Consider the following 17263-nt stretch of genomic DNA (forward strand, 5'->3'; position numbering starts at 1 on the left):
TATCTATTGTAGTTGTTCAAACATTAAGAATCATATTCAAATTTTTAAAATTAAGTGATTTTAGTGTTTTTTTCATCTAGATGAATTGGCCATAGCCTTAAAAAATGTAATGTGGTGCAACCATGATTAATATTAAAATGAATTAATTTCCTTAACATGCTTAAAAATTTTTTTAGATGTTCTCAGTAATTAAAGTGTTTAGAAACAAAGTATTGGCATTTATTTTGAGTTTGTGTAAATAATGATGTCATATTTTTGTTCTATAATTTCAGAGTTGGCTTCTTAAATGTAGTTAGCAGATTTATTTTTCCTGTAATTTGCATAAAACTGATAAAAATGTTTTAAAAATGCCTTCACTTAAGCATACTGTAGCAGTGATTCATATTTCAACCACAGAAATGAGATTTTATTTTTAATTTAATGCAGTTGTTGCTATTATTGGTCGCACCACATGATGAGTGGTCGCTCCAAATGACACAAAGACCTTATATCATTAAAAATCTATTTAAAAAGACGTGTGAAAAGTGCAGCACATGGCATTAACAGCAGGCATTTCTTTAGCCCCAGATATTTCTGAACTTTGCACAATCTTGGCTGCTCAATTGACCCTTCGCCGGGAGTTTGATTAACAGGCAATCATAATGCCAAATACGAATATATATATATATATATATATATATATATTCTAAATGAATTCTATTCATAAAAAATTATTTTATAAGAAAAATGTATACAAATTTTCTGTAATAATTAGGAAAAATATTTGAAATGCTTTTACGGTAATATTAATAATCGCCCTTCTTTTTCTTAAAACAAACAATTTCTCAGGTCCAGGGCTCTGTAAGTCAATTCAGGGTTTGACACTGGGCTCCAATCAGGAGGAGAGTGGGATATGCGACAGCGGGGTGGAGACCTCTTTCTAGAGCCCCAGCCTCAGTCTCGCCGACTCCAAACACAATCTCACAAACTGAGGCCTGACCCTAAAAGCCAGCTTCTCCCTCCTCACTACAGCAGCAGCGCCACTCAGGACACGCCTACCAAACTCTTTGATTGGCCACCGCCCACTGTGGATGCTCCACCCAAAATTGCAAATGAGGGAACTTTGAGGAGTCCTTAAGCTTTCTGGTCACAGGGATTTTCTTCTATTTTTTTTTTTTTTTAGCTTTTAATACGAATAATACCAAAAAGCACTTATTTGAACGTTTTATTTTGTCCTTTTATAAGAGCTATATTTTCTTGGTCATTTTTAATTTCCAAGTGGCTAGTTTCAATTGAGCGGAAGAAGAGGTCTACTGGATTAGACTGGATTGGATTATTATGACCCTCTGGACCAATCGGATCTGTTATATGATGGAAAAAGCTCTTCCCTTTATAAAAGACCTATTCTACTGTTATCCCTCACCCCTTCAGCTGTGATGAACAGCATTATTTGGGGTGGCGCTAGAATTTATTTTGGATTTAGTGGTGCTACCTATAATTCCTATTTTTTTGCTCACAGGTTCTGTCGAAGGGGACATCGGATGATTTTTTTTTTTTAGCCTTTTTTGCATTTAGTTAGGATTCTGGCATGTCTGCCAGCTCAGAAAAGCTTTTTTTTGCTCTGTGAAATCTTCTAAACATGGCCTCCGACCTTTGAACTGACTTGGGGACTCGTGTCACCAAAATGTGTTTAGCTGCCGTAATATTTTCATACTATAGTGAAAAAAATCTGAAACCCCAAACTAAAGGTTTGACAGGCACTATAAAGTGTTTTAGTTTTTTTGGCTGTAAATTGGTATTTATGTCTGTACCCTGTGAAGCAGTGTTGTACAGAGGGAAAAATGTGTGCTTTGTAACTGGTTTTATTGTGATACTTTTATAATAAAACAATTCATTGTGCACTGCTGCTTTGACTTTCCATATTGCACACATATTCGTTTCCATTCCATAATTATGCTGTCTTCTATAAAACCACCAGCAGATGGTGTCCAGTCGTACCTTTTTAAACATCTAATTCTTTGAATTATCATATAGCTGTCTTTTCACATTTTTATTGCAATCTTAAGCTAATTATAATTTTAATAGCAATTATAATAGCATTTATATAATTTAATATACCTTTTTTTAATTTCCTATTGGTTTTTTTTTTCAAAATTTCAACTCTTCTTCAGCTTATTTTTTCAATTAACAGTTTAGTAGTACAGCTACACATAAACACACACATTAATGTTTATGTGTATATACATTGATTCATCCATATTAGTGTCTGATACTGAGTGTAAAACATCTCACACGTTTTAAACATTTTTTTTTTTCAAAATTTCAACTCTTCTTCAACTTATTTTTTCAATTAACAGTTTAGTAGTACAAGTACAGCTACACATAAACACACACATTAATGTTTATGTGTATATACATTGATTCATCCATATTAGTGTCTGATACTGAGTGTAAAACATCTCACACGTTTTAAACATTAGTTTTCTTTCTATAAAAAGGAACATGAAAAATGGGATTAATCACAAATTATTATTTTTTGTCTGTTTTACAAGCTTGTCTTCCTGGTTGACAATCAGTTCACTATAGGATTGCATCCTCATTGGATTCATGGATTCATCCCACCTATTAAAATGTAGTCCTGGGTCCTGTGAATTTTATGGAATTTTAATCCACACGACTCCAGTCCAATCAGTGTATTGTGAAGCGAATACATTGTATATGTGTAAGAAACAAATCCATCAAGGCATTTTTAAATCCATATTACATTTCCTCCAGTGAAAATGTCCATCTGTTGTCCTTTTACATTAAAATCTAGAAACAAGAATTGTTTTTAACTTTTTTTTCGCTTGTAAACAGTGCTGGATCTGTGCATATTTCATCTGTTTCGCTAAAGAAAGCAATATTATGGATAGAGGTCTCATATTTTAGAAATAGTTTAAAGTTAAAACGTCTTGATGGATTTGTTTATTACAAACACAGCTTTTCACTTCACATGATGATGGATGTACTGGAGTTGTGTTGTGGACTCTTGTTCTGACGGCACCCATTCACTGAAGAGGATCCATTGGTGAGCAATGAAGTAATGCTCAATTTCTCCAAATCTGAATGAGGAAACAAACTCATCTACTTGAATCATCTTGAATGGCCTGAGAGTGTTTAAGCAAATTTTTGAGTGAACTATTCCTTAAAGCAACATTCCTGGGACTGTACACTATTGTTCTTCCAGGTATGTTCAAGGCGTGTCATGTATGTAGCAATCTGGGTGATATGTAAGGGGAATATTTACCATCACTGGAAGAATATGTTTGGTTCATAGTGGCGTCACAGTGAGCTGTGACCACCCAGTCTGTGTGTAGGTGATTGTATCTATCTGATACTGTTTTAGCTACACTTTGGGAACAAAGTTGTAAGCAACCAGGATGGCGTGCAGAACATCAAAATGTCCTGCGAACGTCGACGTAACTAAGGAATTCCGCATTCTAAAAACAGCCTGTGGATCCTGCTTGGAGCTCTTGTGTGTGTGTGGCAAGCTGCTTAAACATTAAGTAGATTAGGATATATTAGGATTCATTCATCTTTTTTTTTTTTTACTTCTATTAAGAAATCCAATAGTGACTAGTATCTTTTTTTAATTATTATTTTTTTATCTATTTTGTAGATACTAGCATTCATTTGCTTAGTCATTTGATAGCAGTTACTCTCCCATAGTGTTCCATTGTTACTGGTAACAAATTGCAATAGTTTCCTATTGAATTTTATTGGTATTTGTAGTGTGGATATTAGATATATAGCTATTGCCTTCTGACATATACTTCATGTGTTCCTACAACTAGAATACACAATAAATCGCTGATAGCTCAGATACAATTTAATGCCTAAAGGCTGGAATGCACTACATGATTTTTATATATATATATATTTATTTTATTTTTATTTTTTTTTTGCTTTTGAACTGTAATATAAACAAAAAAATACAAAACACAACTTTTTGCACAAGACAGGACAATACAAGACAAATAGGGGAAAAAAAATTGGGATGATACAGGATATCATAGTTATTACTGTGTAAAACCTCACTCGAAAAGAGAATCCATCCGGTCTATTGAAGTGTCTTCCATATAACGGAAAAGGGGTTGCCAAATTTTATAAAATACTTTACTTTTATTTCTTAGCCGGTATGTTAATTTTTCCAAGGGTATACAGTTATTAACCTCAGATAACCATAGACTTATGGGAATAACAGTATCAGATTTCCACTTCATTGCAGTGCACTTCTTAGCAATTATTAGTAGAATTTCTGTGAGTCTTATGGCATGATCTTGAGTAATATTGGAATTGGTGTAATTACCCAATAAACATACTTCCGGGTCTGTTGGAAAACTGACTCCATGGATATCAGAGATAAAGTTACATACTTTTTGCCAACATTTCTGCACTAGAGGGCAGGTCCATGTGGAATGTAAAAAAGTTCCCTCCTCCACACCACATCTAAAGCAGAGAGGTGGACATTTTTTATTAAACTTATGAAGTTTTCACTACATGATTTTTAAAATCTGAACAGCCTTTAAAACACTAGGCATCATACACTTACCGACTTTGTAATTAGTCACAGAGGAAAACTGTCCATCATACACTACACAACTGAGGATGATACACTAGCAGACTTTGAAGTCATTCCGATCACAACAATCTCCTTTAGAAACGTGCACCTTGTTGCTAGGAGATGATTGACAAATGAAAACAATATGTGTTCTAAAATCGGCTGAAAATATCAGACATGTTTGATATCCTCAGACTAGGTGGATTTAGAATCTGAAGCTAAAAAATCTGTGACCATCACACACTATGCAATTTTCTATGGGATCTGTCTGTGACGATGAGAGGCAGTGTTGATATCGTCACCTGGTCTGTGTGATATACAGTTATTATATGATTTACATCTATTTTTCCACACTCGAACGAATAACGCTGTTTATATTTCAGAAATGTAATTGTTTTTGTCATTTGTCATGTTGTTTTGGTAAGATGGCATTAACTGGGGAATGAAGACGCTGTGAGGTATGTTCGGTGATAGGTCCTCATATCAACAAACATCACAACACGCTACCTTTGCCAATTCAGTTTTCATTAAATAAGGACATGACACATTTTTGTTACTACACCGTTTTTTGGTAAGTGTGATGAGTAAAGACGACCTCCTTTGTCGTCTACCATGGCTTGGACGCTGGCATGCACTTCCGGGTTGGATCGGGTGTTTCCCAAGGGGGTGGGCGCTTTCAAGGTCACGCATTTAAAGGGCTGGAAGTAACCAAATGTTTTTTTTCAGGTGTTTTCTTTTGACAAATGTACTGAATAAGAAAACATTTCTAACTGTTAAACTTATTAATTGCATTTTTTATGTTTGTTTATTTTCTGTTTCAGTAGATGTTCTGTTCTTCTTTAAACAGGAGACAAATTTTTTTTTTTCCTTTCCTTTCTCTTTATGCTATCTGGCTACAGAGTTGGTTTAGTCCAGTTCCTATTCTGGCGGGAAGTTAGAGTATTTAAGCCAGACCTTCTCAGCCTGTGGGGAGAGAGGGGTCAGTGAGTTAAGCTGAATGTTATGTTTATGCTGTCTAAGCAAATTTACTTTGTTCTTTGTAAGATAGAGCAAGTGTACGCTGTGTTTGTAAAAAAAAATTTCTGCTCATTTATTGTTTTTTTTTTCTTTAATCATACTCGCATACTTGTAAATTACCCCCCCAATTCTTGTTACTTGGACTAATAAAAACACGCTCTTTGGATTATCTTGGTTTACGCCTATGCCTTCCTATCACCTCCCTTGATCCCTAACGACATACTCTAAGACCCTGTTAACTCAAATCTGCAGACTGGCTTTGACTTTCGGCAACTAGCGTCAACTTCTACAGACAGTAAATCATTGGAAAATTGGGGGAAAAAATCGTGTAGTGTATTCCAGGCTTAACATTTGCAATTTGTTACCAATAAGAATGGAAAGGTCTAACCAAATCTCATGAGAAAATTATTTAATATGAATTCATAAGTGATTCGCATTTAAATGTGTGATTTTTAGGGGGGAAAAAATGTAAACATGGAAAACCACCCCTAAATCTAACCGTCAGTGGGGTGTAAACAGATCAATGAATTAGCTACCAATTCATCAAAATGTAAAATGGTTATGAATTTCCATCAGAGTGGGTTGGGGATACTGACTACGAATGGACTCCGATGTAAAGGAAAATTACTAGCAAATATTTGAATAGTAACTACTTGAGTAAATACTAGTATCTAATGAATAAAGTGACATTTAAAAGTAGTCACTACTGGATTGTTTAAGAGTAGGCTAACTTTAAAAGCAAGTGCTAGTAATATAGATAACGTTATTCATTTGGAATACATATTAAAACGGCTTGCCATAGCTGAGGCTCCTGCTGTGAAGCTCGTGTGTATGTGCGTTTCTCTCTCTCTGGCCGGAGCACTACTACAGGCGGAAGTTACAGACGCTTGTGTTGGTTAAAATCTCCTGTGGTGAGAAAGTGAAAAGCAGCGTAAATGATAAACAGCAGGCGTTTGTGACGATTTTAACATCAGCGCATCATATATGTGGACGCGGTTGCTTTATTTTCCCTTCCTGCATTCGCAGACTGCTGGTTTTCGTCGGTAAAGGCAGACTGGCATATTTATTGAGTTTGATGTTTGGTTAGATGGTCAGATAGTGAAGCTCTCACAGTAGCTAACACGCGCGCTTTGATTGGAACGTTCAGACATTCTGTTACATTAAAACATTGTAGCCAGACGGCGCGTTTCCGACTCTTGTTGACACGCTGTAGCGGGAGAATAGAAACATTCACTTTATTCAGCGATGACTCGATTGGGTTTAACATAACTGCTAAATCACGTATGTGACTTCCACAACAACCAATCTAGTGGAGCCTTTTATCTCGGCGTTTTGCACTGGATTTACATTGGAAGTGACAGAGATGGCAGACAGCGGTCGGGTGAAGCACGACAGCCCGAGCTCGAGCCCCGGACCCGGGAGGAAAAAGGCGCAGCAGTCGCCCGGTTCAAAGGTGCGGTACTCGGTTAACGCTCCCGGACACTGCTTTCGGAAAGTGACCCTGACCAAACCGACCTTCTGTCATCACTGCAGCGACTTCATATGGGGGATTGTCGGGTTTGTTTGTGAAGGTAAGATGGTTTATCTTATCTTTATCGTCTTTACCGTCTCTTAATCCACATTGCTGCAAAGGAGACACAGAAGCGGCAATAGGTGTCTTTACAGACTGTAGACAAATGCATTTACACAGATTCAAATACAACTATATGTTTTGATACTGGGGTATGAGGTAGGTCAGCCTTAATTTACTCTTTACACAGAATTTTGAGCAGGCAGAGAGCAGCCTTAACTATGGTAATTTGACATATAGTACTAGAGGAATACTCTCTCAAATAAACATTTGTCAGTTGACCGTTTTAATGCATTTTGGGTCACTTAACCATTTCATTTAAAGTGAAAGTTTCTGATTTAGTTTCAACTGGAATTTTCCCATACCAGTTTGATGGACAGTTTTGATTGATAGATTACGATCTGTGCACGTGCCGTCCTGGAAAGGGAAGGAATGAAGAAGGTAATGTTAAAAAAGATGGAGGATATCCAGCATATCTCTCTCTCTCTCTCTCTCTCTCTCTCTCTCTTCTTCACACCTCCCTCTCGACATAATGATCGAATAGCTTGTCTACTAGAAGACAGATTGATGCAGATCGATCCGACACACTCCTTCTGTTGGACAGGAATCTGTGATTGGCTGGTCATGTGCAGGAGGAAACTTTGATGAGATCCATCTAATTGATGGAGAGAAGATCTGTACTATTCTCACTTCAGTCAGATGTTTACCGAACATGTTTTTCTTTACAGAGCTGCTCATTTGGGTAGCAAATAAGCAAGTAGTTGTTTAGCATGTTAGATTCTTCTGGACAAACCTCAGTGATGCCCAGTGGTAATGGCTCATTGATTTCCTTTTGCGGGATTCAAGCCTACAACCGACAGCCCAGATTACAATGAATTAAGACAAAAAAAGATGCAAAAGAACCATAGCTATGGTCCATATGAGTATATTACAAGTTTTCAGAAGTCAAACAATATCTTTGTGTAATAAGCAAATCAATATTTGATCTCTTGTTCCCCGATAATCTTCTGCTCCAATGAGATGTAAATGTCTGCAAACTAATCATTGAATCGGTGAATTGAACTTGACAACTGGATTAGGTCATTTAGTGAATGAATCATTCACTTCTTCTCTCATAAACTTTAATTGCAAGGGTGGATACCAATATTTTCAGTGAATAACAACCTAAATTTGCGACACAGAGTATGACGTCAAAAGACTTGGAATGTAGTACATGAGTCATATGAACAAATTTATAATGCTTTTGTGTCGTTTGTGAATTTATGATGCTTTTGTGAAGCTTTTATAAGCACCAGTTTATATCTCCTTTTGTATTCAGTACAGGTTTATTAACCCTTGGCCTTGCAGAATCTGTGATAGAGTATCTTCTCTAAAGACCAGCCAGAGTCTGAACTCATTTCTTTTGACTCTTTATAAGAATTCATCACAATGCTGCTGAGCTGTATAAACTTTTATGTGCTGCAAATGACTGCAAAATAATCAGTGATGGAGCCATATCCCCTTCCATCTGATGTCTGATGTTTTTCTTTATGCACATTGAGTGAATGTAAACTAGATCTCGCCTGGTCTTGCCCTTTTAAAGCCAGTTGCTGTATCTTAGGTAGATTTTAATCCACTATGTTATGCTGTTCACCAGGGTTTCACTACAGGTCCTATATGAATGATTCTGGCAGCAAGCAGCAGAGACAAGTGGACTGGATTTATGTGGCCGTGAGATTGGCAGGGCTGGAAAGCAGATGCTGATTGACAATGTGGATGTTACCAGGCAGAGTTAGGCAGAAATTAGATATTTCTGTTACGTAATGTGCTGCAGTGAAGTCGTGATTGACTCTTCCAGGTTGGCATGGCAACACGTAGTCCAATGGAGCAAGGCGGCAGGCTGGATGCTGTAGCCGGACCGATAGAGTAGAACATAAACACACACATGCATGCTCTATGTTGTCATTAGCACTGTGTGTTTATTGCATTCGTGAAGAGACTAGTAACATTTCAGACTCGGACTAACAAATTTATGCATATTAAATTGTAATGCAAGACATGATTATAGCCCATTGTTATGGTCGGCTGATATAATATAGATACACAATATGTACTTAAATTAAGACTTATTGATGAAATTAATGAAAACTAAATTCACAAAAATACTTGAAAGCAAAATATGTACATTATCTTATACTGATTCATAGAAATGGAAATTCTTGTTTGAAACCGAAAAGTGCTATAAGGAATTATTTGGAATAATTGGCCATTCTGTAATGTAAAACAGAAGTAGTATTTATTTATTTATTTTATTTTATTTTTTTAATATACAGTGGTCAAAATGTCTGTGCATCCGTAGCGTTGTCCACTGACTTTCTATAGATTTTGGAATTAACATGAGGTGAAACTCTGGCTTGTAGTCTCGTGGCTCGTCTGACTATCTGTCACTAGTGTTTTGCAATGTTAGACTTACAAAAAAAAGTTGCTAAAACAGTTTAATGGGTTTATATGCCAAAGGCTTGTGTTGATAATGAATGTGTAAACAAAACAGTCTTTGTGATGTAATTTCTAACTGTTTCCGATTTCACTAGAGTGGTGGGCTTTACAGTTTGCGTGAGAACACGTCTTTGGTACGGTAAGCTTTCAGATGTTTTCCTTGCTCTTGTGGTTTTGATAGTGAGAGGAGCTCAGCCTGACCAGCGAGATCACTTCCTGTCTCTGGCAAGCATGAAAACCAACAAATGCATCAGTGAGGTTCAGTCTGTACTGAGGGCCAAAGTGGACTCTGACAGCAGCATAAATAGGGCACACAGAGATCCAGCGGTCACCGACCATAGAGACAACTGATCAGTGCTCTTGTCTTTGGTGCAAATTTTTCTCTTTTAAGTGCTGTTCATGAAATATTGCCCAGTCAGGTTGCCTGCTATTCCTTTTGGTGCTATTAAAGCTTGATTTATTTATAAAGTGAGTTCTAAATTGTGAAAATCACAACATGGTACACTGGGCTTAATATTCACTGCTGAGAAAGAATGGCAAGTTTTCTTTTTGCTAAAGCTGCTATACCTACATATCTTGGCACCATAATGCACCATAAAACACTAAATCTCTCTCTTTTTTTTCCTTGCAGTGTGTAACTTCATGTCACATGAGAAGTGTTTGAAGCACGCCAGGACTGTGTGTTCCTGTATGGCTCCCACACAAGTTCAGGTGAGTGAAACGTGCCACATATATGACAGGGTAGACAAACATCATTAGTTTTATAGGTAAATCTCATGAAACATGTAAAAACACACACATACACAATCTGGTCATATTGTATGACAAAAAATGTTTTTGTACAAAATATATTTTCTTTTTTTTAATGTAGCTTAGATATTAAACTTACAAGGCAAGACAAGATTGATTTCACTAACAAAGCATTATTGAGGCATCACAATGCTGAATGGATGCTCTGATGATAGAGGACACAAAGTCTTGAACAATTATGTTGTTAATGAAGAACGATCAAGTTGTATTGCAGGGTATGATCATGCAAGAAAGATCATAATTAGCAGTTGATGCTTTACCTGTCTTATCCGTGGCTTTGCATGACAAACAGGAAGTGCATCACGCCCCAAATCTACATTGAATAATTTAGTCCTCGACTCCTCACATACTGACTGGAGCTGTTTTGCTCAGTGACACAGCAGTCAGTGTAGCCCTTTGTCCAGCTTTCATAATGAATTACTGATGACTTCCTGCCGTGTTGTGGTCTTTCGTGAAGGCCAAGTGTCAGCCAGCCTTTGTGCCTTTGATAGCAGCTCATCTAGCAATCAAGAGCTTTATTATAACAGCCTTGCCCGGAAGTTTTTCTCTCTCTATGTACTCACTACTGATTATAAACCCAATCTACAGTTGATAACCTCATTGTACTGATATAATGCAGGGCCATCATTGTCCCAGGCCCGGGTTGAAGGGGCCCACTTACACAAATTTTGTCGCCATGCCCTGTAAATTTCAGCAGTGGCCTTGATGATATGAACATATTGTGTTGGCATGCTGATTTGGTTTGTTACACTTCGCTCTAGCATATTTGATTCTGTTCGGTTTGTCACATTTGAGTCAAATATTTTTATAATGGCTGCTAAACTGTTAATTTCACCATTTTAACTTGCTGGTGCTGCTTCTATGTATTTTATATCAATCTATGGTCCATGGTCTTAGTGTGACGTTGTGGATAAATGTCTTATAGTAGCTAATTAGTCCATAGAAGAAATAATTAAAAAAAATACCAATATTATTGTAATATTGTTGCATTCTTTGTCCAGTGTTAGTTTAGTATTATTTGTATACTATTATATTATTTATTCATATTTAGAAATAATTTTAGATTTTTATTTCTATATATTTTCTCTATAATTTATTTCTTTTGTTTTATATTTGTATATATTCTCTATAATTTATTTATTTTGTTTTATATTTGTATATAGCTCACATTTATTTTTATTTCAGTTTTAGTAATTTGATCACTTTTCACATTTCAGTTAGCTCCCAAGGCAACATTTCTAATTTTCAAAACAAAATTTGTTTTGCCTTTTTCATCTCCTACTGTTTTGTTTTGTTTTAGTTAACAACGACACTGTGTTTGTCTAGTTGCTAGGCCAGTTGTTTTTGACATGGACAATTTGTACTTAGATAATTAGAGGATTAAAAATTTAATAATTAGATTAAAATTAGGGCTGCACGATAAATCGCATGCGATATTTAACGCGTTTGTCATTTAAATGTTAATTAATTAATTAGGATTGGAATATAATAAGTGGGCTTTATCAGGGTTTTTTTTCCCATAATAATGACTGTAAACTCTCCATTACGTATTGATTGTATCAATCGGATGTACAAAAAGGATTTGAACAGTTACTTGGTCTCGAAGAAAAACTGCTATATATAAAACAGGATGTACATTTACTATGAAAAAATGAACAGTTCTTGCTGGTTAACAGCATGTGATAAAGTAATCGCATGAGATGCTTGCTGCTTGGAAACTGCATCCTCTCAAAGTGCTGATGCCACATGTGCCATTGCATCAGGGCTGTGTTCACAGCGAGAAAAACCTGCCTTGCTTACGCCAAACAGCACAGAGGTGACACAGACCGGCCAGTCGCATCAGAGCAGCCGTAGGGCATGACAGAAGGCCGAGTCAAGCACCATGCCGCAGCAAAACTTCATTTAGATCGAAAGATAATGAGGTGGAACAGAAACCACTGGTCTGAATAAAAGATGGGCCCTCAGAGACTCTTCTGGAAGTTTGCCTTCATACATAATGCATGCAGAGACAACAAGAAAGTGCATGCAGTGTTTTAATTCTCTTTTCTAGTTTCTTTGGCTGTAAGACTGATGTGTTCAGTTTGAAAAGGAAATGGATGTGACTTTTTTTTTGTACTGGCTGAAGACTTTTCTCAGCTCTGTGTGTGTGTGAGTATGGGTGTATGTGTGTTTGTGGGTGGGTGGGTGGTGTAGGAGTGAATCAGTCTCCGAGCCAACTGCTCCATTAACCTTTACTTAACAACCTCGCTGAGGAAATACGAACACAACAGTTGCAGCCATTCGACACTGTTATTACTGAAAATCGAGAATATGTCCTTTAAGACTTGAAAAATTTATAGTCATGTATCACCTTCACTTACCTGTGAATAAGTGGAAATAAAATCAATTGTTTAATAATTTTTAAATAAAGAAATCATGTGCACGCAACACATTTCACTTCTGAAATGTAACGGATATCCATATGAAACAAAATCAATTTGACAGGATAAAATGTAGGGTTATGTGTTAAATAGACATGTTTTAAATTTAAAGAAGTGAAATAACAATTTTCTTTAGAATAACTTGTGGTGAAACATTCACAATAAGGGACCAGTGTTATTTTAGTATAGGGTTTCTGTGGGTCTTAATTCACCTTCCACAAATTAAGGTCTAAAAAAGGTCTTAAATCTGAGCAGAAAGTCCTAAATTCATAAAGTCATGGCATTAAATGTTGCATGCACTGCAAAAAAATAAAAATAAAAACATCTTACTCTGTATTTTGTTTTCCATTACAAATATCTAAACATCAAGATACATTTACTTGATGCAAATTGAACATATTAAGTCTTGTTTTCTGAAACATAAAAAAAGTGAGTTATGCACAAAAAAAAATAACAAATATGGGTTATGAAAACCTTTGAATTATCTCAAAGTTTATCATAAATATTATGTTCCATGCAATTATTATTGTCATTATTATTTCTGTTAAACTAGGTTTTAAATTTATCATCATAAAACCTTCTTAAACCCTGTAGTATTGTTTATATACTATTATAGTAGCTTGTATTTTTATAGTTTTAGTTTCCATTGTAATTTTAGTTTAAGTTTGAGTTTTTTCAGCTTTTGATATTAGTTCTAAAGTTTTTTGAGTTTCATTTTTTTCTTTTAATATTAGTATTTAATTTTATTTCAGCTTTTTTCAGTTTATAATTTTAGTTTTAGTTAGCAATAAACACTGCCAGGGATATTTATTGAGTACATAAATTGAGTAATTTTTAAAGTAATTACTCAAAATTTAAATTTGTTGAATTATGAATCTTAATCTATAATATGAATATTAATCAAAACAACAAAGAGTGAAAGCTTTATGTTATGTATAAGGGCTAGCAGAACAAAACGCATAATTTTTCCATCCATTTTTTCCAAAAGCACTATTTCAGTTTAAGTACCTCAGCAGTAGACATTTACAGGAGCCAATCACCTTTAGGATCAGAGAGATGCGGCTAATGACAGGAAGCGAGGTCATGTCCGGTAGGATGCTCTGCAGTCTACTGTAGTGACTTCCCTGGGAGGCCAAGAACCAGTGAGGATGTGTCCACTGCAGGAGGGAGAGGTGGGCCGCAGCTCAAGGACACATGTCGTAGGGTGTGTGTGTGTGTGTGTGTGTGTGTGTGTGTGTGTTTGGGGCCTCATCATCAAAGATTTTGTGTAGCTCGGCAACCTTAAACACAAAACCTCTCCATATTTTCCTCTGTATTAAATGGAATTATATTTTGGTCCTTAGAGTTTAGGTATTTTCTGTGCAATGGCTGTATTTTGGCTCATGACATTTCTCAGCATTATGAAAATGTAGGCAGTCCAGGCTTCTAAACAGCTGTTCCGTGTCTGTGAGCTCACAGACATCAGCGAGTTCGATTTCTGGCTCCCTCACAAGCGTCTAAATAGCCTGATTTGCTTGAGCAAATGTCAAGCTATTTTTCTTTGTGTTCCCAAGCCATATATCCAAATATTGAGTAAGGCACCTAATCTATCCCATCGTACACTGTGTGCTGTGCTGTCGTGACTCGTGAGAATGTCTGCCCATAAATGTCACTTTGTTTTTTTCACTGACGTTGACAGGTCTGCCTAGGTCTGCCACAGAAATTTAGTTAATGTCCCCTGCCTTTTTGCAGTACTTGCATGTTCACTATCAGAGACAAATCTGCAAAAAAAAATAATGTTACCTTTTAGGGGTACAGCAGCTTGTCACAGGCCCTCAGTACCCTCAAAGGGACACCTTTGGCATATTACATATCAGTATCTTAAAAGGATAGTTCACGCAAAAAATTCTGAAAATTCTGTCATTAATTACTCACCCTCATGTCATTCCAAACCCGTAAAATCTTCATTCATCTTCGGAAACACAAATTGAGATATTTTTGATGAAATCTGAGAGCTTTCTGACCCTCCATAGCGAACGTGTGTCGAAGATTGACAGGGAAGAGAAGAAATTGTAGAATAAATGTGTTATTTTTGTTTTCTTTGTGCACAAAAAGTATTCTTGTAGCTTCATAAAATTACAGTTGAACCACTGATGTCACATGGATTATTTTATCAATGTCCTTACGATGTTTCTGGGTCTGGGAACGTTTCAGTGGCGTTGCTGTCTATGCAAGGTCAGAAAGCTCTCGGATTTCATCAAAAATGTCTTAATTTGTGTTCTGAAGATGAACAAAGGTCTTACGGGTTTGGAACGACATGAGGGTGAATAATTAATGACAGAATTTTCATTTTTAGGTGAACTCTCCCTTTAAACTGGCCAGGTGAAACTGGTATGGGGAAAAATGAAACACTTCACCTTTAAGAATGCTTAATGGAAATGTTCAGAAGCATAGACATTCTAAAGGGAGTTTTCCTGTGTGTGAGAATTATGTTTTTTGCAGCATAGTGAATGAAGATCAGCTCAAGAGCCTGTCTCACTTACCCAGAATGCCTTGAACGAAATGGTTTGGTAACAGAACACACCTCTAACCACTAATTCACCAGCCTACTGAAGTGTTTGTAGAATTATTTACCAACCTGCACATCAAGCAGCCGAAAGACCTGTAGATATTTATCCAGAGGAGTCACAGTGCTGCCCATCAAGAGTGAGGAAATTGGAAGGAGAGGGCAGAAAGCCTGACTTCTCCTCCCCTGTTTCTGTGCTGTCACAATGACTGAACGACTTCCCGTGAAATCAGTCGTTACAGATGAGCACACGCAACAAGACAGCCCGGCTGGGATTTGTCACTGCATCTCTTCACTATATCAGAACAATTTGCTTTGGGTCTTTGAAAGCTCAAGCTATGCTCACATTAAAAGTTCAAAGTTTTATTCTGGATGTTATTTAGCTGGATTCCATTGTGAATCAATTTGATTCATTCCATTAAGTCACAATCCAATTCCAATGTGATTCTCAATGCATCTGATGCATCTACATCAGTGTAAATGCATTTTTTTACAGTATACATGCGGCTGCAGAAACATACCATGTTGTCATTATGCTTTCTCTTTTTTTTAATCAAATGCTGAAATTGTGTATCGTCCAGAATCGTTTGAAAATTAATAATAATGATGAATTGGTGCAAAATGGACAACAGCACTTAAATATTACATGCAGGGGCGGATCTACCGGGGTGGCAACTGCCACCCTAAGAAAAAGCTGTGCCACCCCACCTGCCACCCCAGAATTGTCACAGAATAAAATATAAATGTAAGCAGTGTTTCATGTTCTACTTTTCAGCCACGCCGATGACAGAGTAATGCAAAATAATGGCAAAAACACGTCTTTTAAGTGCACGATGGTTGCACGCGCACGCAGCGTGCCAGTGTAGTCGGCTTCATTAACAAATGACTCTTATGAACCGGATCTTTTTGAGTCAAAACCACAAAGCGCGGCAGTGTTGCCAATTTGGGGATTTTGTCGCCAACACGCTCATGCCCAGGCAAAACCACCTGAGAGTCCAGATCTTTGATCTTCTCAGTGTTCTTGTGATTACATCAGGGCACCAACTACTCAGTGCATGAACATCTTTTTTTAACCACGGACACAAAAGTTATACAATTCATGCACAGTCATGTCAACCAGATACTGAGAGAGAGACACAGTGCATCACCGTGTCATGTGTGCTACCCACGACCTCTCACGTTTGCTCTCAATCATGCCGATGAGTCTGCGCAGTGAACACACCAGTACGCCACGCCTGCCATGACGCACACCACAATTTCATTATAGGCATCAATTAAGATGGCGGAGAAAAAATATGAGCAGCACTTTAGAAATTGCTGGTTGCAAGAACCTGCATTTAAAGACTGGCTTCAGCCTATTATGGGAAATGCATCAAAAGCGTTTTGCAAATACTGCAAAGTCATAATGATGTGCTTGCAGATCACAAGCATTTCCTAATTTCACTTCTGAATTTTTTGTTATACTTAATCTTTTGTTATATTTTTTATACTGTCATCAGCCTTTTTCTGATCAAAGGCATCTCCCCGTTTCTCTTTCTTTCTTTTGGCTCTGTGTGTTTTCTCAGTGGGATGGTTGTGAAGGTTCAGGATAAGTTTCGTCACCTAGACTGTTTCGTGTGTACAGAATGTGAGGAAAACCTAAGGCAGAAAGGATACTACTTCATAGATGATGAACTGTACTGTGAAGCCCATGCATAAAACAAATTCCCAACATTATGTGTCTTTTGTGTCTTTCCATCATGTTTGATGTGCTTGCAGATCACAAGCAATTCCTAATTTCACTTCAGAATTTTTTGTTATACTTAATCTTTTGTTATATTTTTAACACTGTCATCATTTGTAAAGTG

General features: G+C 36.7%; 2 protein-coding genes across 2 annotated transcripts in view; both read left to right on the forward strand.

Annotated features, from left to right (window-relative positions):
- Nucleotides 1-1878, forward strand: part of nfkb1 (nuclear factor of kappa light polypeptide gene enhancer in B-cells 1) — a 30742-nt gene extending 28864 nt beyond the window's left edge. The window contains exon 24 of the mRNA XM_016472269.1: nucleotides 829-1878. Coding sequence (XP_016327755.1) covers nucleotides 829-923 — 95 coding nt within the window. The 3' untranslated portion in view covers nucleotides 924-1878. The remainder of the gene's footprint in view (nucleotides 1-828) is intronic.
- Nucleotides 1879-6431: 4553 nt separating this feature from the next.
- The window catches only part of LOC107677386 (diacylglycerol kinase theta-like), a 34237-nt gene continuing 23405 nt past the window's right edge, over nucleotides 6432-17263 (forward strand). Inside the window, exons 1-2 of the mRNA XM_016472268.1 lie at nucleotides 6432-7167; nucleotides 10273-10352. Of these exons, the coding sequence (XP_016327754.1) occupies nucleotides 6960-7167; nucleotides 10273-10352 (288 nt within the window). The 5' untranslated portion in view covers nucleotides 6432-6959. The remainder of the gene's footprint in view (nucleotides 7168-10272; nucleotides 10353-17263) is intronic.

Source organism: Sinocyclocheilus anshuiensis, unplaced genomic scaffold, assembly GCF_001515605.1.
Source record: "Sinocyclocheilus anshuiensis isolate Anshui unplaced genomic scaffold, SAMN03320099.WGS_v1.1 scaffold352, whole genome shotgun sequence".
Taxonomy (NCBI): Eukaryota; Metazoa; Chordata; class Actinopteri; order Cypriniformes; family Cyprinidae; genus Sinocyclocheilus; species Sinocyclocheilus anshuiensis.